General features: G+C 37.2%; 1 protein-coding gene across 7 annotated transcripts in view; it reads right to left on the reverse strand.

The window, feature by feature from the left end:
• The window catches only part of LOC136857940 (macro domain-containing protein PG1779), a 207761-nt gene that overhangs the window by 55140 nt on the left and 128242 nt on the right, over nucleotides 1–24379 (reverse strand). For all 7 annotated transcript variants that reach the window (XM_067137056.2, XM_067137059.2, XM_067137055.2 and 4 more), the window contains one exon: nucleotides 6299–6415. In XM_067137056.2, coding sequence (XP_066993157.2) covers nucleotides 6299–6415 — 117 coding nt within the window. The remainder of the gene's footprint in view (nucleotides 1–6298; nucleotides 6416–24379) is intronic.

Here is a 24379-nt window from a genome sequence, read left to right on the forward strand (position 1 = left end):
AGTATGTTTTCTTGCTTAACACGTTCTCTTTCCTTGTCCCTTGCAGAAACGGCTTAATGAGGTTTTACTGTATGTGTAAATAATACAGTGATTTAGCAGATACATTTTTATTCATTAGGTGGATCTAACCCCACACCATAGTTCAAAAAAAAAATTATGTATAAAAACTCTATTTTCATTTTGTTATTATATGTATTTTAATGTTATAATTATTCCTGCAACATTGTCTTTGTCTGGTATACATATGTTTTAGTTATCACATAATCTGTTTAATTTTATGTGGCTTAAGATGGCCACTAAGTGGCTGAAACTAGTACCAAGACTGATGAAATATTACCGTATTTACTAGTGTATTAGACCCCCTTGGCTTTTCGAGACAAAGAAAATGAAAAAAAAAAAAAAAAAAATCTTGCATACAAGACCCTCCAACGTAATTCGTCAGAGAAGAACAATTATTCCGCTTTGAAACGGGTACAAGCCTCATGCAGCTCTGACGACAACACACAAATTTGTGCATAGTTCGTTCGTAAGACCCACACCATGAAAACACGTGTCGAAGTCACATTTGGTACATCTGTGTTTCGTGGTTAAGAAATGTTCGCCTCCATAGCATAGGCCTAATGCAGCTCTGATGATGTCGCACAAATAGGTGAATAGTTTCATACCTGACCCACGCATTGCTAGCATGCATCTGTCATGTATATATGCCTGTGTCTTGTAGTTAAGAATGTCCGCCAGTGTAATGGTTAGCACAATTAGCTGCCGTTTTCGGGAGCCTGAGTTCGATTCCTGGTACCGTACTGCCAGAGATTTACGAATGACAGGAAGGTTGATTTGCAGTAAAAATGGTACAGGCAACTCCCTTCCACTGGGGGCCTGTCTAAAAAAGAGCTGCACCACCTTGGGATGAGGAAACAAGTTTACTTTAATTAAGAAATATTCATGGTTGTTGCTAGGCCTATTAATTAGGCAGGCAAGATCATTAACAAAGTGATTGTTTAATATCTCGTAATTCGGGCCAATATAGGTCTAGAGAAGTAGGTTTAAAACGTGATAAAACAATTCAATCACAATTGTTTTACTTTCCAACGTACCTAAAAAATAATAATAATACTGATTTTTTATGTCCCACTTAGTTTCAACGATTTTCGGAGACGCCAAACAACACATACCAGGGTATGCGTTAATAAAAAATGGGAGACAACGAACGTACAAAATTAAACATTATAATAATAAACGCATTACCGCCACACCTGTAGATATCCATAAATGCGGCAAACTTTCCTGTTATTTATGTTTATTATTTCCGTCGTGGAACTTTTGGCACTATCTGGGCGATAGCATACCTAACCTAAACAATGCGGTCTCTCGTATCTCATTTACAGCTGTTTAGGTAAATCCTGATGTGATAAATGTATAGAGAACAAGCATGAAATACACTTAAAAATAAGGGTCTGGCTTTCAATAGCCGCAGTTATCAAAAGAATGCTTCCAGCCACTATGTATTACATTCGGAAATACAACTCGTAACATACGCTAGTTATCAGCTGGTGGTTTGACATGCTTTCAACAACACGGCTTTATTCAGGAGTGGCTTCTGCTACACAGTTTTAATGTCTGTAACAGTACAGAATTCTAACCCCATGCGATGAAGGAAATTTTTGTATTTATGGCATAATTTACGCCAAGTTATAGGTTATACTATCAGCATTATTTATTTCATTATAAGAACACCATATATTATAAACATTATTTACTTCACTGTGAGAACACTTATGTCAAAATGGTGGTATTCTGTGGCACCAAAAGTTGGGAATCTTTGTTAAGCAAGAAATAAAAAGAAAGTTGTATAAGAAGTTGGTTTGTCCAACATGACATGTATCACCCAACAGTTTTCAGGGCATCAGTACGACAATGTTTAGTGTCAGAATTTTAAAAATGGTGTACCACATGTGACATGAATGCTAGGTAGTGATTAGCTCAGATGGATAGTGCAAGGGTAAGAGTGATGACTGGTGGAAAAACCATGAGATTTGAAAAGTTTATTTAATGACTGTTTCACCAGAAGTGTTTGTCCTATTTGAAGTGCGTGATCGTCTTGTCTTAATGAATGTTGGTCGTGTCTGTGTCTTTGAGAATTGTGGCTCAAATCTTGACGTTCGGCTGGGACATCTGACTGACTTCGGCATTGCTGCACGTCTGTGAGAGTCTGCTGTGAGTGCTAAGCTGCAACTTGGCTAGTTCTGTGAGTATGTATTTACTGTCAAATCAGACCATGAACTTGTTTGCAAAGTTATCGGCAAGTGTGGCAAGGCATGAGGGTATCTAACCTCAAATTAGAGTGACTATGTAATAGCTCACTCATTACTACGAGCTCATTAAACATTGGGAGAAGAAAGCCATCAGTGACCTGCACATTTTTCCATGGCATTGTATCATTCCGGTATGTTGTAGCAGGTTATGTAGCGGCGGTTTATGATCCTGCATTTTTCACTGGCCAGATTATGCATGTATCTGAGCTAAGACAAAGATATTACTTTGTAAATATGGACAGTTAATTCAGCGTGTGCTAAGGGATGGAGAAATCAGAATGTGATACTTCCCTAGCTAGGTCATTGAACCAGCTAGTTTAAATTCAATGATTATGTGGTATAGTGAGGGAAGAATGTTTCAGATGATGTCTTAGGTTAGAAAGGTGGATACTGTTAGCATGTTCCATGTGTACATTTGTGATCAGTGATAATTTTGTACAGTGATAGAAGAGTATATGTCTTAAATATTGTTCTATGTTGTACAGTGGATGTTATTGGCATGTTCTATGCACATATACGTGATCAGTGATGGAAGAGAGTGTGCCATGATGTGAGCATGTTCCATGTATATTTTTAAAATTATTATTAATAAATACATCACAATTGGGAAATATCCCGGTGGCAATGGTCACCTACAGTACTGTGATAATAAAGCAAAGCCAAAACAAAGTTACACCACCACCTTTACAACAACAAGTACAACAAGCAAGTCCGCGGAAAGAAATTATTACAAGAAATACTACTAGTTGAACATTCTAAATCCAGCAGAAAATTACAAATTCAGTGTCTGTCATTTTAAACTTTTACTTTTCACTTTACACTAGCACTAACGATCTTCTAAAAAGTTTTTGATACCAGAAGGGAATCTATCAAAGACTGCTGCAGGTAACTTATTCCAGTCACCTATGGCCCTGTTTACGAAGATTCATCTGAGACAATTGTTACACCAGTATAAACAAACAAACCTAGTGAATTCAAGTACATTCTCTCTCTCTGTCATAAACAACAAGAGTAAAAACAAATGACTGTGATCATGAATAAGTGGAAGTGTGGATGAAGTTATTTCCAATCGCAAGAACTGAGCATTCGTCCTCAGTTAGAACATACTTGGAGGGACTGATGACAGTTCTCTTAATATCCAAGGCTGGTACAGGTTCTGCTGGTTGACGACGATGAAATTTCTTCTTCTGTTGAGATGTGGAACTCTCGGTTACAAAGGGTCTGTCAAATGAAAACCGAATACTTGCCATAACACATATTTTGCATGAAAGGTGGCAAAACTGTTGTTACGTATCGATAATGCCATCACTATGGTAGGAGAACTGCATAATGACAACTCACAGGTGCACGCAGTTGTTAGGTTATGTTTTTGTTGATGCGCGGAGTGGTCTAGTGTGTTCGTCCAGCTGTAGAAATGTAGAGGCAAGCAAAGAAGAGCAAAGAAGTGTGGTTCATTTTCTGGTGGTTAAGGGTGCTGGAATATGCGAAACTCACGTCGCACGTCTGCTGTGTATAGCGAACACTGCATGTCCATGAGTATGCACGAGTGGCATAGGAGATTCTGAGAAGGGCACACATCACTGCAAGAATATACGTGCTGAGGACAGGCCCATTGAGCCATTACTCCAGATGTGATAGGGCAGACTGATGGCCTTATCTGGGAAAACTGACGAACCATGGAGAAAGAAAGACATTCGTGGACATTGGTTTCATATGGATGAGGAAGTACAAGAGTGGGTACGGTTTTGGATCCATCAGTGACCTAATTCTTTCTACAAAACTGGAATTGACTGTCTCATCACCCAGTGGGAAAATGAATTAATGCTTTTGGTAATTACTTATGAATAAAAACCATTCCAGGGTCACACTGTAGCGGGTGTTCGGTTTTCATTCGACTGTCCCTTATGTCATGTGCAAGAGAAAAGTAGTATGATCCACAACGTCCGAGCCTCCATTATACTAGGTTGCTGAGCTTGAAATGTACCTACCTCTTTTTCCTGCTACCTTTGAGTATCATGTATATGTATATGGCTTTGTACAATGGTAAATACAATTCACCCATGACAAATGTAGCACCACTATAAATAAACAAACCTACTGAATTGAACTGCATTTTCTGTCTCTCATAACTGGAGCCTGGATTACATGTAATATAAAAATGAGAAATATGTACCTAAATATGTAGTTAAAATTGACAAAATTTGTAGCTAAAATTGACAAAATAGGTAGTAAATAAAAAATATGTAACTTAATATCTAAGCTTTATTTGATGTATTCTTGTACACAGAAAAGGAATGAAACCCAAAAAAAAAGTTAAAAGTGCAGATGTTATTCAATAATTTTCAGTTGCAGGTGCAATTAATAACTAAATATTTTTCCAAACTTTCTGCAGTCATCAATTGCCTTCTATCTGTTAGGATGTTCTTGTATATAGAAAAAGACCTTTCAACTTCACATGAAGTCAGCGGTGCGGATTTCAAATTGTCTGGCAAAGAAATATTTAATTGTAAACTTACTCAAGGAAGAATGGTCGTTATTAAGAGAGAAGACTTTTGATGTCATGAAAAACAGATATGCTTATTAGAAACATGTTTTTGAAGACTTTTTTTATGGGGTGTAGCCCTTTATGGAAGTGAATCATGGGCAATATCTGAAGAAAGAAGAAAGAAAGAAGGGAAGGAAGGAAGGAAGGAAGGAAGGAAGGAAGGAAGGAAGAAAGAAAGAAAGAAAGAAAGAAAGAAAGAAAGAAAGAAAGAGGAAAGGCTTTTTAAACATGTGACATTAAACCGAGGACTGATGAAGAGATCACAAAAGAAGAGTCACTAAATCTGAGAGGAGAACAATGTGACAAAGTGTGTGCAAGGGAAGATTGATAGACACAGCTGGAGAAACCCAAGACTTGCACTGCCAACGTAGCTAAGGCATGCGATTCTTTGACAGAATACCTCACTTTAAATTATTGAATTATTTTTAGAAGTTACAGATGTACAGGCTTTTTAAATTATTTAATTAAAAATCGTAAGTCAATGTAGAATTAATGAAAAACATAATTGTTTTCTTTCAAATGCGCTACATCCTTCAAAATATTTAAAATATGTAATATTTATCAAAATATTTATGCTATTATGCATCAAAATATGTAAAAATATGCAACATTAAACTCCTGGAATAATGGTCCTTTTCGTGTGATTCGCCGACATTTTAGCTTTTCTTATAGCTACATATACGAGAACAGAATATGTCATTACATATAATCTGGGCTCTACTCATAACCAAGAGTAAAAACAAATGACTGTGATCATGAATGAAGATTTGAATTTCAGTTTAATAACTTATGCATTTAAATTTTAGTTATCCTTAAAATGAGCATTTTTTTACTGTAAGTTAAACCTTGTCCCGTTTCCCTCTGGGGTCGGGTATGAAGCGAGATGAAACCTTGTAGTCAGTTTTTACAACTGGATGCCCTTCTTGACATCACCCTCATCAGAGGAGTTAATGAGATGAAGTGAGTGACATGATATTAGCAAGGAAGAGGGTGAAACATGGTTCCGGCATATAGCCTACTCCTGTCGAACAGCACCAAGGGGTCTGTTCAAGGCTTTAAGTCCCCATCCGACATTGAATCACCATCAACAGCATCATATGCCCTCACTCCGTATAAGCACTGCAGTGAGGTTTGGAATTTAATCCACCACCTCTCCTACCCAGCCAGCCAACATTCTTATGGTGAATTTTTTTTGACAAATGAGACTCGAACCAGCTAACCACGATGTCAGATCATACAGACTTCATGCCTTAACAGTCATAGCCACCAGGCAGGCGCATATTTACTGTATCAGACTTAAAACAAGGTGGGGGAGTAGGAGCCTGATAATGACTTTACCTTTTCACATTCCCTCTGACAGGAGCAACATTTAAACGTTTCCAACATCATGAGTACAATAAATGCAATAATAGAGATTAAATCAACACCACAGCACACTTACGTTTTGCTGGAAGTGAATAGCCACCAGTAATTTTGGCCATACCAGTAGGACAACCTCCCAGTGTTGCACATTCTTCCACCAACTTGGGCCCTGCAGCCCTATGGATTGCTCCATCAACTAAATGAAAAAGTCATTTATTCATTTATTTAGTTTCCAAAGACCATGCAACTAATTACATATTATGAAATAAGATAACAGTACAGGAATTGTCAAGTGATATCTTAAGATGAGCAATAGTCTATGCACAATGATGAACACTATGTAAATTAACAAATGTCTAAACATTAGAGCAGCCCATATTCATTAATAATCAATATTTACAAGAGACAAAATAAAAAATCTACAAAGGTGGTATTAAGCATATAACCCATGATACATTGACATACATTTTGAAGCTATTTACAAGAAATCAAGAATGTTTACAAGTTAATAACATCATTACTAGCGCTTCATGTATTCTTCAGTACTATAGAAGCAGTTTCTCAGCTAGAGAATTTTTAATGCTGTAGTGAATAAACTGATGGATCTAATATCTTTAAACTTATTTGTTGGAATCTGTTGAAATTTCACATTATAACAGTAAAAGATATAAGATGTATCACTCTCAGATGATACCAATTGAGTATACATGTCTCAAGGCAATGGTGTTATTCATACGCGAATATATTGTCTCATTTGTGTATTGTAACTGTGATTGTCACAAATCTTTCTGAAGTGATTAATATTTTATTACAAATCTAGAATACATTGCATGATACTGCATGCTTGATACTGGGAGTATGCTCAGTCTTTTAACTACTGGTGTATGATGGTCTAACCTATTATGCACCAACATAATTCTGATAGCTCATTTCTATACTTGAAGAATTATGTCATGATTTGATTTGTAGCAGTCCTAGCATACCATAAGACATGACTGACTGGAAATATCCAAAACATGCTTTTCTAACATATTGTTCACTACAACTATTACAGAATCCTTAAAGCAAACCAAAAGGAACTGGGGAGACTTTCACATATTTTTTTAATGTGACAATCCTATCTTAAGTTTTCATCTACATGGACAGCTAAACATTTTGTAGTCAATTTGTTTTCAATTGCATTTAATACAGGGTTGTAATTTTTTTGCAGTTCCATTTATGGTAGTTAGAAGCCTTGAATTCCATAAATGGAGTCTTTTTAAAATGAAACATTTGTTTCTTTTTCTGAACTATGATTCTAATCTAGACACAAACGTCTGAAGGTGTAGGGTCAGGATTATTAACAATTATATTTATATCAGCATACAGATTAAGAAAAGAACAGACCCAAAAATACTGCCCCACAGAATACATTGTCTAAATTTTTCACCTGAGAGTGATAAATCTTATTATGTCTTTTACTGTTTAATGAGAAATTTCAACAAACTGGGATAATTTATCCAGGTGATCCAAATCAGTCATTAACAATTATTGCTCTAACACCTAATTAAATCTATGGAACAATATTTCTTGATCAACAGGATCAAATGCCTTTGAAAATTTAGGAACAGTCGTATCACAATTCCATCACTATCCAGAGCATTTGCGACTGACTGCGTAAAATGTGATAAAGCAGACATAGTACTTCTGCCAGCTCTGAACAAGTGCTGTGCACTATTTAGCAAGTTATATTTGATAAATATTTGAATAAGCCGATCCTTCATGGCACATTCAAATATTGGTATTGGTCTGTAATATTGTAAATTATATATATGTCCACATTTAACCCATAGAGCAGGGCTTGCTACTCCAGCCGTGCGACTGTTTTGATTTTTTTCTTATCTTCAATATTAGGCGCGAGCCTTGAAACTTTCCTCACGTGCTTTGGAAGGTGCTGCCATCTCTACGATTTTTTTGAACTACGTAGTAAGAACGGTATTGCGACACGTAATCCCTTTTCTATTTTGTTTGTATTTGTTCAATGCAAAAATCGCTTAAGCGCCGCATCACATTCAGCCCGTGCATTCATCAGTAGGTCGCACCCCGCATGGCTTGTCCTGCACTGTACTAAGTTCACGATAAATAGAAGCTTCAATGTGTACCTTTTGCGTTTCTGAAATGCGTCAGAGTTTTATTTTGTTGAAAATAGCGAAGATGAAAGTTGTAGTGATTTCAATTCAGAAAGTAATGGTGAATCTCCATTATTAGTAAGTATTCCAGGAACTAGCTTTTCTAGTAGGGTCCAAAGACACGTTCAATCGGTACAGAGTTCGAGTTCCAGTGAAAGCAGTGAAACTGAAACTGCGAATGATGGTAATCCTGCTGCTGTACAGGGTGAATGGGATGTGCAGGGTTGTAAGCGACCAAGATTTCTGACAAATTACAGTGCTGGAATCCAGGGTGAACTTTTACATAAGAAACAGCCCAAAGAAATTTATGACTTTTTTATAGTTGATGGACTTTGTGATCTTATTGCACAGCAAACAAATCTGTATGCTCAGCAAACAATTACCTCGAATTTGTTGATGGCAAAGGTAAAAAGAAGAAGTCGTGAGAGGGACTGGGTACCCACTAACAAAAATTAAATAGAACTTTTTTTAGGAATCTTATTATTGCACAGTATTGTTCAGAAGCCTATTAGTCCATTACTTTTCTCATAATAAACTGTTAGCTACTCCTGTATTTTATGAAATTATGTCTCAGAAATGATTTTTCCTTTTACTTAAATTTTTGCATTTTGCAGACAATGAAGCTTATAACAGACAGGTTTACCCCAAATTGTATCAAGTGAAGCCAGTTCTAGATGACCTATTATCAAAATTCAGAACAGCATATACTCCAGCATATACTCATCTATCGATGAGAGCCTGTTACTGTTGGAAAGGTAGACTGGGATGGAAGGTATACATACCGAAGAAAAGGTAGCGCTCTGGTATGGAATCTTATAAATTATGTGAAGCTAAATCTGGGTATGTTTGGAACCTGGTATACGGTATACGGGGAAGGAAACTGATCTGGTAAACAAACTTTGTGGAATAGATATTTCGCAGAACACTAAGCCTTCCAAAGTTGTATTTACACTGGCCGAAGGTCTCCTGAATAAGGGTTATCTAATAGCTGTGAATAATTACTACAGTAGTCTGGAGTTATTTGACCTGCTCAATGACCTTCAGAAGATGCTGTAGGCACTGCAAGACCGAATAGAAAAAATCTCCCAAAAGATGTTATGGGGAAAAAACTAAAAAAGAGGGAAATTGCGTTTGCTTATCATAAACTCAATGCTATCAAATGGAGTGACAAGAGGGATGTGTGTATGCTAAGTAGCATATATGATGCCGAAATGCGAGCTGTGAAAAACAGGAAAGGGGACAGAGTAGAAAAACCTGTCATGTGTATAGATTACAATGACTCAATGGGTGGGGTCGATTCATCTGATCAGTGTATGGTCCAATACAGTACATGATATAGATGTAGGTTCCCATAGGGACTCTGAAATATTTGTCCTGAATGAGTAAATTTATAATACCAATATAAATGGTCCGTTGTTGGTGATTTACTGCGTGTAGATGCAGCGACAGTCTGCAGAGCCATTCATCGTGTAACTAACCTTATTGTTATAAGTTAAAAACTTCATTTTCCCGTATTGAACTGAGATTCACAATTAAAATATCAAGGAAGGTTCAACCTTTTCAATACAAAATGTGTTGCATAAGATGTTCACAACATAATATTTATTAAATAGAACCGGTTTCGACGCTCATTGCGTCATCATCAGCTACAAAAATCACAAATGGGCAAAGTACATGTCATAAAAATTGCATTAATAACTTTTGCATGGCTGAATACAAATGGTAGACTGCTTTTTCTTAAAAGCTAGAAGAACTTGAGTAAAATATGATGATGTGATGTGACACATAAAAGCATAGTGGTTTGATGGGTAAGTATTGTGCATAAAATTGAACTGATGCTTTGAACATAAAAGTCTGAATATGATGATAAAACGATGTGGTAAAAACAAAGTAGTAAAATTGTCCACTCTTCTGATGTTCAATTCAGGCACATAAGTCCAGGTCCGATGTTATATAGCAATACCAACAAAAAGATTTTGTCGAGGCCGGGACACCTGATGTTGGGCGATTGAATAAGGTTGATCTTCGAATTAGTGTCAGCTCAACAGGGTGGGTCTTAAAAGAAAGTAAAAAAAAACTAAGTTAGTGAAATGGAAGTCTAAATGGAGTCGCGGCCAAGGATGATAGGGTATGAGACTCACCTTGTTTAGCGTGCTGAGTGTGTGGTGTAAGAAGAGTTGTGGACAAGTGAGATGGGTGTGACTGAGTAGCGAAGTTTGAGTGAGAGGGGTGGAAAGGGGGAGGGGGGAGGGGAAGTGGAGAGGAGAGGGGTAGGGAGGCGGAGTTTAAGGCGGGTCAGGAGGGCGGGGTGGCAGTGGTGTGGGATGTAAAAGAGTACTGTGGAGAGCGTGAAAGATCGATTTTCCTCCCGTGGTTTTTATACCTCTAAAGACTTCTATTAGGAAGTCGAAAAGAATGTTGGATTTTTCTGAGATTTCGTTAAGATTTAAGTTAGGGTTAAAAAATTGGTCTAGGTGAATAAAACAGTTCTCTGTAACGTCGAGTAAAGGGCCTTTATTTATGTTTTTGAGAATTTCTAGGTCTTGTTCTATGGTAGTAAAATTATGCTTTAAGTCATGTATATGTTGGCCTATTGCGGAAAATCTATTATATCTGATGGCATTAACGTGTTCTAAGTATCTAACATTGAAGCTGCGCCCGGTCTGTCCGATGTATGAGGAAAAACAGTTTTTGCATTGAAAACGGTAAACGCCTGACATTGCGTAAATGTCAGACCTGTTAACTGATTTGGAATTGTGAACTATATCTATGTTTCTATTGCTGGTTCTGTAAGAAATTTTAATATTATGTTTCTTGAAAATATTCGTTACACTGTGTATGTTTTCGTTAAAGGTGAAGGTGACGAATAGGGCAGGGTTATGTCTTTCTTTGGTTAATGTTGTCTTTAGTCTATGTTTACATTTGTTAATGATGCGTTCTATGAATGAGGTGTTATAACGGTTGAATTTAGCAATGGCACGAATGGTGTTCAATTCCATCTTTAGGTTTTCCTTGCATAACGGTATTTTTAGTGCACGGTCTACCATACTATAGTAAGTGGCGCATTTTTGTGCGTGTGGATGTGTAGTCATTTCTGATAGTAGTCGCTGTTTGGGTTGGTTTTCTGTAGATATTGTGTTCTAAAGAAGAAGGATATCGTTTAATTGTAAGGTCTAAAAAATTGATCGAGTGATTGGACTCTGATTCTAATGTGAATTTTATATTAGAATCAATCTTGTTTAAGTTATTAAGAGTGGTAGCTGCATTAACCGTTCTGTCATCTAGAATAACCAGAGTATCATCAACATATCTAGACCAGAAGTGTATATTTGAAAAAGTGTTATTGGTATTAACTGCAGTGTCTACTAGGAAATCTATGTAAATTTCAGCCAAAATTCCTGAGGCCGGCGACCCCATAGCCAGTCCATCTTGTTGGTAAATGCATTTGTCAAGTGCGAAATAGTTGTTATGTATTACGAGTTTTAGGACCTGCATAAAGTCTTGTATCTCTAGTTACTTAGCCCACTATATGTTTTTAGGTTTTTTTGTATTACGGGAGGGAGTTTTTTGGTGTTGATACTGGGATACATATTATTAATATTGAATGAGTGAAGGGTGTGAAATGGTAGTATTTCAAATTTATTCATTCTTTCGATTAGTTCGATGGTGTTTTTTACGGATTTTTTCGACTGAAATTTATAGTTTTTACTAAGAAATTTTTGTATGAATTGGGCCAATTTATATAATGGGCTAGGTCTATAGTTGATGATGGGGCGTATGGGGACGCCGGTCTTATGGATTTTGGGGAGAGCTTTAGCGGTAGGCAGGCCGGGATTCATATTAATTAACTCGTTTTTTCTTGTTCTGTAAAAAGGAATAATGTATTTTTTAAAGTTTTTTAGGAGACGTTGGATTTGCTGTGTCGGATCTTTTTTGACTAAAGAGAAAGAACCAGTATTGAAAAAACTTTTTGTTTTTTTGATATAATCATTTTTATCCATGATGACCGTTGTATTGCCCTTATCAGCTTTTGTGATGATAAGGTTATGAACTTTAATTTTTTTCGCGAGTTTTGTAATGTGTTCTCGTTCTGCGAAGGTTTTTTTAAGTGAACTAATATTAGTGGGAGTTGTTCTGTTTTTTAGGTTATTGATTTTGTTTAAAGTTCGTTTGACATCGAATCTAGCCTCATCTTGTGCGTCTAAAGGTATTTTATTTATGGCTGTTTTGGATTCTATGACTAGTGTGGTAGCGATGTTGACTTTATTTGGATTAGGCCAATTGTGTTTTGGTCCTTTTTCGAGGATCTCGTTTTCCTTGTCTGAAAGCGTTATTTCTGTTAAGTTAGCTACTGGGGGATGGAAATGTTCTATTAAAGACTCTAGGTTACGGGTACTCGATTCGTTAGGAAATGGTGTAGTTGGACTATTCAGCCTTGCGTTATTTTTAAGGTTGTTAAGTTTCTTCTCATGTGTTGCTTGTTTTTGTTCAAGTATATAGAACAGTTTGTCTGCAATTTTATTTTGGAATATATTCCATTGAGCTTTAGAAAGTAAATGTGCTGTCTCAAGGTGCGTCTCATATAGTTTGTTATTTAAAAAAGATTTTTTCTTGTATAAAAATCTTATTTCATTCTTAAGCCAGATTTTATTTACCTTGGCTTGGGTTTTCGAGTGTTGAGGAGATTTTCGTTGTATTTTTTTCGAGTTATTTTTAAGAAAGTTCGGAGTTAAATTGTATAATAGACATTGTTTTAAGAAACGAATGTCCTTGCCCAGTTTTGCGATCTTTATTCTTAGGCCCATGTATTGATGGGCTTTAAATTTTGCTTGGTTAGCTTTGTCATTATAAGTTAAAAACTTCACTTTCCCGTATTGAAGTGAGATTCACAATTAAAATATCAAGGAAGGTTCAACCTTTTCAATACAAAACGTGTTGCATAAGATGTTCACAACATAATATTTATTAAATAGTTAGAACCGGTTTCGACGCTCATTGCGTCATCATCAGCTACAAAAAATCACAAATGGGCAAAGTATATGTCATAAAAGTTGCATTAATAACTCTTGCATGGCTGAATACAAATGGTAGACTGCTTTTTCTTAAAAGCTAGAAGAACTTGAGTAAAATATGATGATGTGATGTGACACATAAAAGCATAGCGGTTTGATGGGTAAGTATTGTGCATAAAATTGAACTGATGCTTTGAACATAAAAGTCTGAATATGATGATAAAACGATGTGGTAAAAACAAAGTAGTAAATTTGTCCACTCTTCTGATGTTCAATTCAGGCACATAAGTCCAGGTCCGATGTTATATAGCAATACCAACAAAAAGATTTTGTCGAGGCCGGGACATCTGATGTTGGGCGATTGAATAAGGTTGATCTTCGAATTAGTCTCAGCTCAACAGGGTGGGTCTTAAAAGAAAGTAAAGAAAAACTAAGTTAGTGAAATGGAAGTCTAAATGGAGTCGCGGCCAAGGATGATAGGGTATGAGACTCACCTTGTTTAGCGTGCTGAGTGTGTGGTGTAAGAAGAGTTGTGGACAAGTGAGATGGGTGTGACTGAGTAGCGAAGTTTGAGTGAGAGGGGTGGAAGGGGGGGGGGAAGTGGAGAGGAGAGGGGTAGGGAGGCAGAGTTTAAGGCGGGTCAGGAGGGCGGGGTGGCAGTGGTGTGGGATGTAAAAGAGTACTGTGGAGAGCGTGAAAGATCGATTTTCCTCCCGTGGTTTTTATACCTCTAAAGACTTCTATTAGGAAGTCGAAAAGAATGTTGGATTTTTCTGAGATTTCGTTAAGATTTAAGTTAGGGTTAAAAAATTGGTCTAGGTAAATAAAACAGTTCTCTGTAACGTCGAGTAAAGGGCCTTTATTTATGTTTTTGAGAATTTCTGGGTCTTGTTCTATGGTAGTAAAATTATGCTTTAAGTCATGTATATGTTGGCCTATTGTGGAAAATCTATTATTTCTGATGGCATTAACGTGTTCTAAGTATCTAACATTGAAGCTGCGCCCGGTCTGTCCGATGTATGAGGAAAAACAGTTTTTGCATTGAAAACGGTAAACGCCTGACATTGCGTAAATGTCAGACCTGTTAACTGATTTGGAATTGTGAACTATATCTATGTTTCTATTGCTGGTTCTGTAAGAAATTTTAATATTATGTTTCTTGAAAATATCCGTTACACTGTGTATGTTTTCGTTAAAGGTGAAGGTGGCGAATAGGGCAGGGTTATGTCTTTCTTTGGTTAATGTTGTCTTTAGTCTATGTTTACATTTGTTAATGATGCGTTCTATGAATGAGGTGTTATAACGGTTGAATTTAGCAATGGCACGAATGGTGTTCAATTCCATCTTTAGGTTTTCCTTGGATAACGGTATTTTTAGTGCGCGGTCTACCATACTATAGTAAGTGGCGCATTTTTGTGCGTGTGGATGTGTAGAGTCATTTCTGATAGTAGTCGCTGTTTGGGTTGGTTTTCTGTAGATATTGTATTCTAAAGAAGAAGGATGTCGTTTAATTGTAAGGTCTAAAAAATTGATCGAGTAATTGGACTCTGATTCTAATGTGAATTTTATATTAGAATCAATCTTGTTTAAGTTATTAAGAGTGGTAGCTGCATTAACCGTTCTGTCATCTAGAATAACCAGAGTATCATCAACATATCTAGACCAGAAGTGTATATTTGAAAAAGTGTTATTGGTATTAACTGCAGTGTCTTCTAGGAAATCTATGTAAATTTCAGCCAAATAACTTAAACAAGATTGATTCTAATATAAAATTCACATTAGAATCAGAGTCCAATAACTCGATCAATTTTTTAGACCTTACAATTAAACGACATCCTTCTTCTTTAGAATACAATATCTACAGAAAACCAACCCAAACAGCGACTACTATCAGAAATGACTCTACACATCCACACGCACAAAAATGCGCCACTTACTATAGTATGGTAGACCGTGCACTAAAAATACCATTATCCAAGGAAAACCTAAAGATGGAATTGAACACCATTCGTGCCATTGCTAAATTCAACCGTTATAACACCTCATTCATAGAACGCATCATTAACAAATGTAAACATAGACTAAAGACAACATTAACCAAAGAAAGACATAACCCTGCCCTATTCGTCACCTTCACCTTTGACGAAAACATACACAGTGTAACGAATATTTTCAAGAAACATAATATTAAAATTTCTTACAGAACCAGCAATAGAAACATAGATATAGTTCACAATTCCAAATCAGTTAACAGGTCTGACATTTACGCAATGTCAGGCGTTTACCGTTTTCAATGCAAAAACTGTTTTTTCTCATACATCGGACAGACCGGGCGCAGCTTCAATGTTAGATACTTAGAACACGTTAATGCCATCAGATATAATAGATTTTCCGCAATAGGCCAACATATACATGACTTAAAGCATAATTTTACTACCATAGAACAAGACCTAGAAATTCTCAAAAACATAAATAAAGGCCCTTTACTCGACATTACGGAGAACTGTTTTGTTCACCTAGACCAATTTTTTAACCCTAATTTAAATCTTAACGAAATCTCTGAAAAATCCAACATTCTTTTCGACTTCCTAACAGAAGTCTTTAGAGGTATAAAAACCACGGGAGGAAAATCGATCTTTCACGCTCTCCACAGTACTCTTTTACATCCCACACCACTGCCACCCCGCCCTCCTGACCCGCCTTAAACTCCGCCTCCCTACCCCTCTCCTCTCCACTTCCCCTCCCCCCCTCCCCCTTTCCACCCCCCTCACTCAAACTTCGCTACTCAGTCACACCCATCTCACTTGTCCACAACTCTTCTTATACCACACACTCAGCACGCTAAACAAGGTGAGTCTCATACCCTATCATCCTTGGCCGCGACTCCATTTAGACTTCCATTTCACTAACTTAGTTTTTCTTTACTTTCCTTTAAGACCCACCCTGTTGAGCTGAGACTAATTCGAAGATCAACCTTATTCAATCGCCCAACATCAGATGTCCCGGCCTCGACAAAATCTTTTTGTTGGTATTGCTATATAACATCGGACCTGGACTTATGTGCCTGAATTGAACATCAGAAGAGTGGACAATTTTACTACTTTGTTTTTACCACATCGTTTTATCATCATATTCAGACTTTTATGTTCAAAGCATCAGTTCAATTTTATGCACAATACTTACCCATCAAACCACTATGCTTTTATGTGTCACATCCCATCATCATATTTTACTCAAGTTCTTCTAGCTTTCAAGAAAAAGCAGTCTACCATTTGTATTCAGCCATGCAAGAGTTATTAATGCAATTTTTATGACATGTACTTTGCCCATTTGTGATTTTTGTAGCTGATGATGACGCAATGAGCGTCGAAACTGGTTCTAACTATTTAATAAATATTATGTTGTGAACATCTTATGCAACACGTTTTGTATTGAAAAGGTTGAACCTTGCTTGATATTTTAATTGTGTAACCTTATTGTTGCACTGAAACATGAGTTTATCAAAATGCCTTCCGAACAAGTTGAAATGAGGAAAATCATGCGTGATGTTTTCGATGTACAACACGTCCCTGGTGATAAACGGGGCTAAAAGTCAGGTTGTGAGTTTTACAAATAGGAAAAGTCCTCTCAGTTTTAATTACTGCGTTGATGGGGTGAAAGTTCCTTTTGGGGATCATTGTAAGTATCTAGGTGTTAATATAAGGAAAGATCTTCACTGGGGTAATCACATAAATGGGATTGTAAATAAAGGGTACCGATCTCTGCACATGGTTATGAGGGTGTTTAGGGGTTGTAGTAAGGATGTAAAGGAGAGTGCATATAAGTCTCTGGTAAGACCCCAACTAGAGTATGGTTCCAGTGTATGGGACCCTCACCAGGATTACCTGATTCAAGAACTGGAAAAAATCCAAAGAAAAGCAGCTCCATTTGTTCTGGGTGATTTCCGACAAAAGAGTAGCGTTACAAAAATGTTGCAATGTTTGGGTTGGGAAGAATTGAGAGAAAGAAGAAGAGCTGCTCGACTAAGTGGTATGTTCCGAGCTGTCAGCGGAGAGATGGCGTGGAATGACATTAGTAGACGAATAGGTTTGAATGGCGTCTATAAAAGTAGGAAAGATCACAATATGAAGATAAAGTTGGAATTCAAGAGGACAAACTGGGGCAAATATTCATTTATAGGAAGGGGAGTTGGGGATTGGAATAACTTACCAAGGGAGATGTTCAATAAATTTCCAATTTCTTTGAAATCATTTCGGAAAAGGCTAGGAAAGCAACAGATAGGGAATCTGCCACCTGGGCGACTGCCCTAAATGCAGATCAGTATTGATTGATTGATTGATTCTATAGATAGTACCCACATATGTATAATATCTCCTGGGGGTGATAACACAGAAGTTTATAGGAATCATCATGGGTGGTTTTCGTTAAATGTTCAAGTTATTTGTGATGCTAGGCTCAGATCTCTAAATATCGTAGCAAGATGGCCAGGATCTGCTCACGATAGCAATATCTTCATTAATTTAAGAGTGCATGCTCAGTTCGAAACAGGAGATTTTCCAGAAGGCATACTCCTGGGAGACAATGGCTGTCAGTATTGTCGTACCTGCTGACTCCAGTACTTCATGCCGAAACAGCTGCAGAGCGAGCTTATTATCGAGCCCATAAAGCAACCAGGTCAGCAACAGAAAGAACATTTGGGGCTGTGAAATAACTTGTCTCAGTATGGGGCTAAGAATGAAGTTACCTCGTGTTTTGTTTTAGAATTGGCTTTACATCGCACGGACACAGATAGGTCTTATGCCGACAATGGGATAGGAAAGGCCTAGGAGTGGGAAGGAAGCAGCCGTGGCCTTACTTAAGGTACAGCACCAGCATTTGCCTGGTGTGAAAATGCGAAACTACAGAAAACCATCTTCTGGGCTGCCAACAGTGGGGCTCGAACTCACTATCTCCCGGATGAAAGCTCACAGCTGCATGCCAATAACCGCATGGCCAACTCACCCGAAACGATTTCAACTACGGTATCCTTGTCCTCCTTGGAAAAATGAGGAGAATGGTCCTTTTTCTGCTTCATTTCAGTCATTTTTCTTTCTTTCGTTTGGCACACAGAATACGAAGGAAAACAGATTCCCACTTCTCAACACGGACTTGCGATAGTCAGCTGTTTCTGCGCTGTTGCCAAGCACTCACATATGAACAGGGATCAAAATTGAACTTTGATTAGTTGATCTTAGATCAGTGTTATACAATATGACACCGGTCTGATCTCAGATCATTTTCTGAACTTAAGATTAAAACTGATCTTCATTCAATGACGTTTATACAATCGGCCCTAATTCAATTATCTCCATCCCATGACCCAAAAAATGGTACCAGCATTTGGCATTCTATTACAACCACAACAATTACGGGATTGATTACTTTTTTAACTTATCATTAATTTAACACTACAGCACATAAATTAGTGAATACAGTGTGTATGATGTTTTTGGAGACAGGAAAGCTAGTGGAAGTTTGTAGTGAGCTCAGAATTTTTATTTGTGGGGTGGTTGAAAGACAAGGAGAAGTAGCATGGGTGCATTTTCCTTGCATGCAAGGCATTATGATAACGCAAAGAACTGTCTGAAGTACGATTTTAGGTTAAGTATTAACAATTTCATCTCTCAGAAGTTCAAAAGTTCCACGTAACTATACTAGTTCCATTGCTTGACTACGTGTGATGCTGGTGTAGTCTCGCCATCTATTCCACTCTAGAAAGAAAGAGAGCGCAAATGGAGAAGTTAACGACGTAAGGCATTCAATCTTAAAATTGCATTTGGTGGCAGACATAGTTCTGAAACCCTCTGAATAATGTTACTGCAATTGAAACTTGGTCGGACTTTGTCACCCCATATACGTGCTACCCTCTGCCATCTGTTAGCAACTTGGAGGAAGTCAGCATGTCCAAGTTTACAGCGAGCAGGACCCACGGATTATCCCCTACCGAGAACCCAATGTGACGAAAGTAACGAATACCAATGGGGTGATTTACCTCCAGTGCTTGAGTTGTGGCAGACTAGTGAGTTCATTCATTGTGTGTTTTGCTGATTAGTGAGTTCATTCTTTGTGTGCTGTTCTTGTGCTCTTTGTCATTTACGGGGTTTTATTATATTTTGTGCATAATGCGGTAGTAATGATGGACGAGTCTAAAACGGATATAATTGTGAATCTGTTTGAAAAGCCATTTACTGCCCGTTTGTTTGAAGAAAAGATTCAAATAGTTGAAGCCGGTAGACCTCTTTCTTCCATCGCAAACATGAAAACAGGAAACAAGAATTGTGTTTGCACGTTCAATCCAGAAACTTACAGTAAAACTGTTTGGCTCTGCAGCACTGAGTCACTAAACAAATTATTCTGTTGGCCTTGCTTATTGTTTGTCGCTGAAAATTCCTGTTGGAACGGCAAGAAACACGGATATGCAATCTAAATCTGCACACTGCTATTGCAAGGCACAAGAAAACAGACTGTCATATGTACGCATGGATATCCTTAGGTACTTTTGGTAAAATTAGGATAGATTTGCAGTTGGATAAGCAGAAGCATGAAAATGTTCTAAGGCACAACAAACCCGTTAAGAAAAATAGGGAAATTCTCAAACGGTTGACTTAGGCGACATGTTTTTTAGGAAAGCAATAGTTAGCATTCTGTGGGCACAATGAGGCTAGTGAATCCAACAGAGGGAATTATATAGAACTAATTAAATTGTTAGCCGAGTTTAATGAAAAATTAGACAGTCGCTTCACAACAGCGAGTATATTTACAGAACTCTCTCCACTCATTCAGAACGATTTAATTCAAAGTATCTGCACTGTAATGACTGCTGAAATAAAGGTTCAGGTTGGGAAAGGTAAATTTCATAGGAATTATGATTGATGAGACTTCTGATGTTTTGAACTTTTCACAGTTATCTATTGTCCTCAGATACGTTCATAATGGTGATCTTGAAATATTTGTTAGTTTCTATAATGTGAGTTCTGATGGGACAGCAAATGCATTGGTGAAACTTGCGAATGACTGTCTGGATAACGTTGGCTGCCGCAAAAAAATAGTTGCGCAGACTTCCGATGGAGCGGCGGTGCTTGCAGGTCAGCTGAATGGTGTGCAAGCTAAATTAAGAGAAGTAGTTCCTGAGGCTGTATTCACTCACTGCTACGCTCACAAGCTTAATTTAGTCCTCTCTCAAGCCGTGCTACGCACAAAAATGTTGTATATTCTTTGCAACAATGAGTGGCTTTGCAACATTTTTTAGCAGTTCTTCTAAGAGAACTAACCTGCTGGATAGTATCCTCAAGAAAAGGCTTCCTAAGCTATCTCCAACAAGGTAGAACTATTCTAGCCGTTTAGTACAGACCATCGCGGAATATCGTGCTCCTATCCAAGAGCTTTACAAAAGTATACTGGAGGAACCTGAGAACTGAGATAACAATAAAATTAATGAGGCAAGCAAGTTTCTCGTGAAGTTAATGGAATTTCAGTTCAATTTTCTTCTGAATGTTTTTAATGAAATATTTTCATTGATGTTACATATAACATCTTTCAATCTAAGAAAGAAATAGCATTCTGTACCAGAGAAGTGAATTCTTTAGAAACTAAAGTATCTAAAATGTGAAACAATGGATTTGCTAATGTCTGGGACAGAATAGAAGAGAAATTTGATTCACCAAGGAAGTGAAGAAAGGAAGAAACTCCATTTTTGGTTAAAGATGAGTATAGGAAGGTTTACCTGAAAATGCATGATATTATTCTAGCACAGTTAAAATATTGCTTCTGTTCATTAGATCTGTCTTTAATTGAAAAGCTTGATTGTAAGAAATTTTCATTTTTTTCCCCTGGTGATTTTCCTGAAGAGCAATTCAGTAAATTGATTGAAGTTTATGGAAAATATTTAGATATAGTATGACTTAAATCTGAATTGAGGGCAATGTTCACTTCTGAACACTTCAAAGATGACTATGGCTCAAATCCAGAAATTGCTATTGACCAGTGGTCTCCACAGCGGTCTTCCCGAGCTTTATAAGTTGTGCACATTGATTACAACTATTCCCGCTACATCATCATTAGGGAGCGGATTTTTATGTAATTACATATTTTTTTGCGTAAGTTTTAACGCAAGTTACGAAGTTCATTATTCTTATTGTGCATCTCCAAGTGTAAAAACTGAATCTTATTTCATATAAAAACACATATTTTCACAATTTTTTTTATGTAAATACATATTTTAAGAAAATCTATAATAAGCACATAAATAGCCAATATTTGTTGATCAATAAAATTTAAAATGCTTCTGTGTTATAAAACAATGCTCATATTTTCATTTTACGATTACGCTATTGTTTTTAACAGTGTATTTAACATAATATATCTGAATGTTTCGGCTATTTATGGACTTCCCTCCATAAGTTCTAAAACTTGCTGGTCACTGGCTACGTCGTTACATTTAGACAGCGATTTGATTTGCTGCACAAGATGTTTCCTTGCATAATGTCATTCCAACTCTTTATGAGTCAGCCCTCTCGGGTTTTGTTTATAGAATATCAGCGAAAGGCAATCACGGAGAGATAAGGTGACGTAATTCCGTTACGACATGGGAGACTCGGAAGAATATTGCCCCACCATTAGGTACTGGAATTTCATCACTCCTAAGAGTAAGGTTAGCTCTTAGGGTCCATATATCATTCCCGTGGTCGTGTGATTTTGTATGGATTTATAGCAAATATTTCCTTCAGTGTCCGCTGCCATTCTTTTTATTGAAACAGTGATTCACCGTAAATGCGTGTGTCGTAAACTGCAAAATAATGCCAAAAGAGAAGTCGAGTACAAGGTCGCGTCTTCAACAATATGTAGTGGAATTTAAAAGCATTTTCACTACCGATGGAAAAGTATTATTTTGCCAACCGTGTGGTAAAACAGTACGTGCAGATCAACGTTCTCAAGTAATCCAGCATTTGTCTGGAAATAAGCATACTGCGGCTGCTTCGCGTGTGCGTTCGCGACAATTACTAATAGCTGAACCAGCTACTTCAAATGCAGGCCCATCTATATATGTCCCAGTATTATTTAGATGCGTGCAGAGCATTTGTTTGCGCCGACATTCCTCTTGGTAAAATAAATAATCCGGGACTGAGAAATTTCCTAACAAAGTACGGTACATTAATTTTGAGCCTCCAGACGAATCCACATTAAGGAAAAACTATCTCCCAAAATGTTACGAAGAAACTTTACAGAGAATTCGGGCAGTATGTGATAGCGAAAAACTGTGGGTGAGCATTGACGAAACCACTGATTCAAGTGGCAGAAAAGTAGGAAATGTTGTAGTTGGTGTGTTGAAGAATGACAAAACTGTTTGCGAACATTCTTATTTGCTAGCGTGTAAAGAAATGCTTGCTGCAAACCACGTCACTGTAGCTAGGTTATTCAATGAAGCCATGCACTTACTTTGGCCAAAAGGTATAAAATACGACCATGTATTGCTTTTCCTTACTGACAGTGCAGCTTACATGAAAAAGGCAGCCGAAGGCCTTTCTGTGAGCTTTCCGAAAATGATACACGTAACTTGCGTTGTTCATGCTCTACACAGGTTATGTGAAACTGTGCGGGCTCAGTATCCTCAAGTGGATAAATTAGTGTCTAATGGCAAAAAAGTCTTCGTAAAAGCACCCTCAAGAATCGATCTCTTTAAAGAGAAAAATCCGGATCTTGCGCCTCCTCCTGTGCCTATTTTTACGCGGTGGGGTACCTGGCTTAGCGCTGTGGTATACTACGCAGACAATTTCGAAAGTTTTGCATCCATTGTGAACGTGCTAGATAAAAACGATGCGTCGTCAATTGAGATTCTTCAAGAGATACTAAAAGACAGCTCTTTGAAAAATGATTTGGCGTTTATATCTGCCAATCTAAGCTTCTTGTGTAAAACTATAGACATACTTGAAAAATCCACTAACCTGTTGTCCGAAACAGTGAAGGAAGTGCGCGCTGTTGAAAATAAATTAGATTCACTCCCAGCTTCGCAGGTACAGGGACTGTTAAAGGTCAAATATCAAAATTTGTTCAGGAAAAACAGAGGATTTCAAACAATGTGCCAAATTTCTAATATATTAGAGGGTGCTCATGTTGGCGAAATTGATGGCGTTATTGTTGGTGACATTCCTCTCTTTAACTATGCTCGTCTGACTTCCTGTGATGTGGAGCGATCGTTTTCGCAGTATAAGGCGTTCTTTAGAGATAATCGGCATGCATTTGTGATGGACAATTTGGAGATGACCTTTGTTGTTCACTGCAATTCTGAGACTACTTCTAGCAATAGTATTCCAGCGTGTGATGGGTGAGTACGAACTGGTACTATTTCTTCAAAGATGATAGGTTGCTTTTGCCATATTTAAGCAAATCATTACCTTTAAAAAATAACCATTCATAATATCTACTCTGGAATATCAAAAATTAATATACCATACAGCACGTTTCCATACACAGACATCATTTTGCCTTAAGGAGCACGTTTGGTAGCACCATATTCTAATACAAAACATTATACTTATTTACTTCTTGAGAGCGAGTAGTTATGTGATATTTAAAGGAAAATAATTTCAATTTTTTATCACATATTTTAAAGTTTTTCAGCACATAAAAAATAAATATTTTTCACATTTTTAGCACATAAAAATCCGCTCCCTAATCATCATATGTAGAACGGTCTTTTACTGCCCTAAAGCAAATAAAATCTTTCATCCGCAATCTTCAAAGTCAAAGTCGTCTCTCTCCATTACGAATGATGTCTATAGAAAAGGATCTTCTTGTTGAGATGAAAACACGTGAGGACTTCTACAGTGACGTCACCAAGGAATTCTGCAAGAAGAATCGCAGCTTCAAGTTCACCTACATGTAATTAGGGTGAGTAGAATTGAAATTTACTTAATTACATTGTGCTACTGCATGGTTACTAGT

The sequence above is a fragment of the Anabrus simplex genome, chromosome 1, assembly GCF_040414725.1.
Source record: "Anabrus simplex isolate iqAnaSimp1 chromosome 1, ASM4041472v1, whole genome shotgun sequence".
Lineage (NCBI taxonomy): Eukaryota > Metazoa > Arthropoda > Insecta > Orthoptera > Tettigoniidae > Anabrus > Anabrus simplex.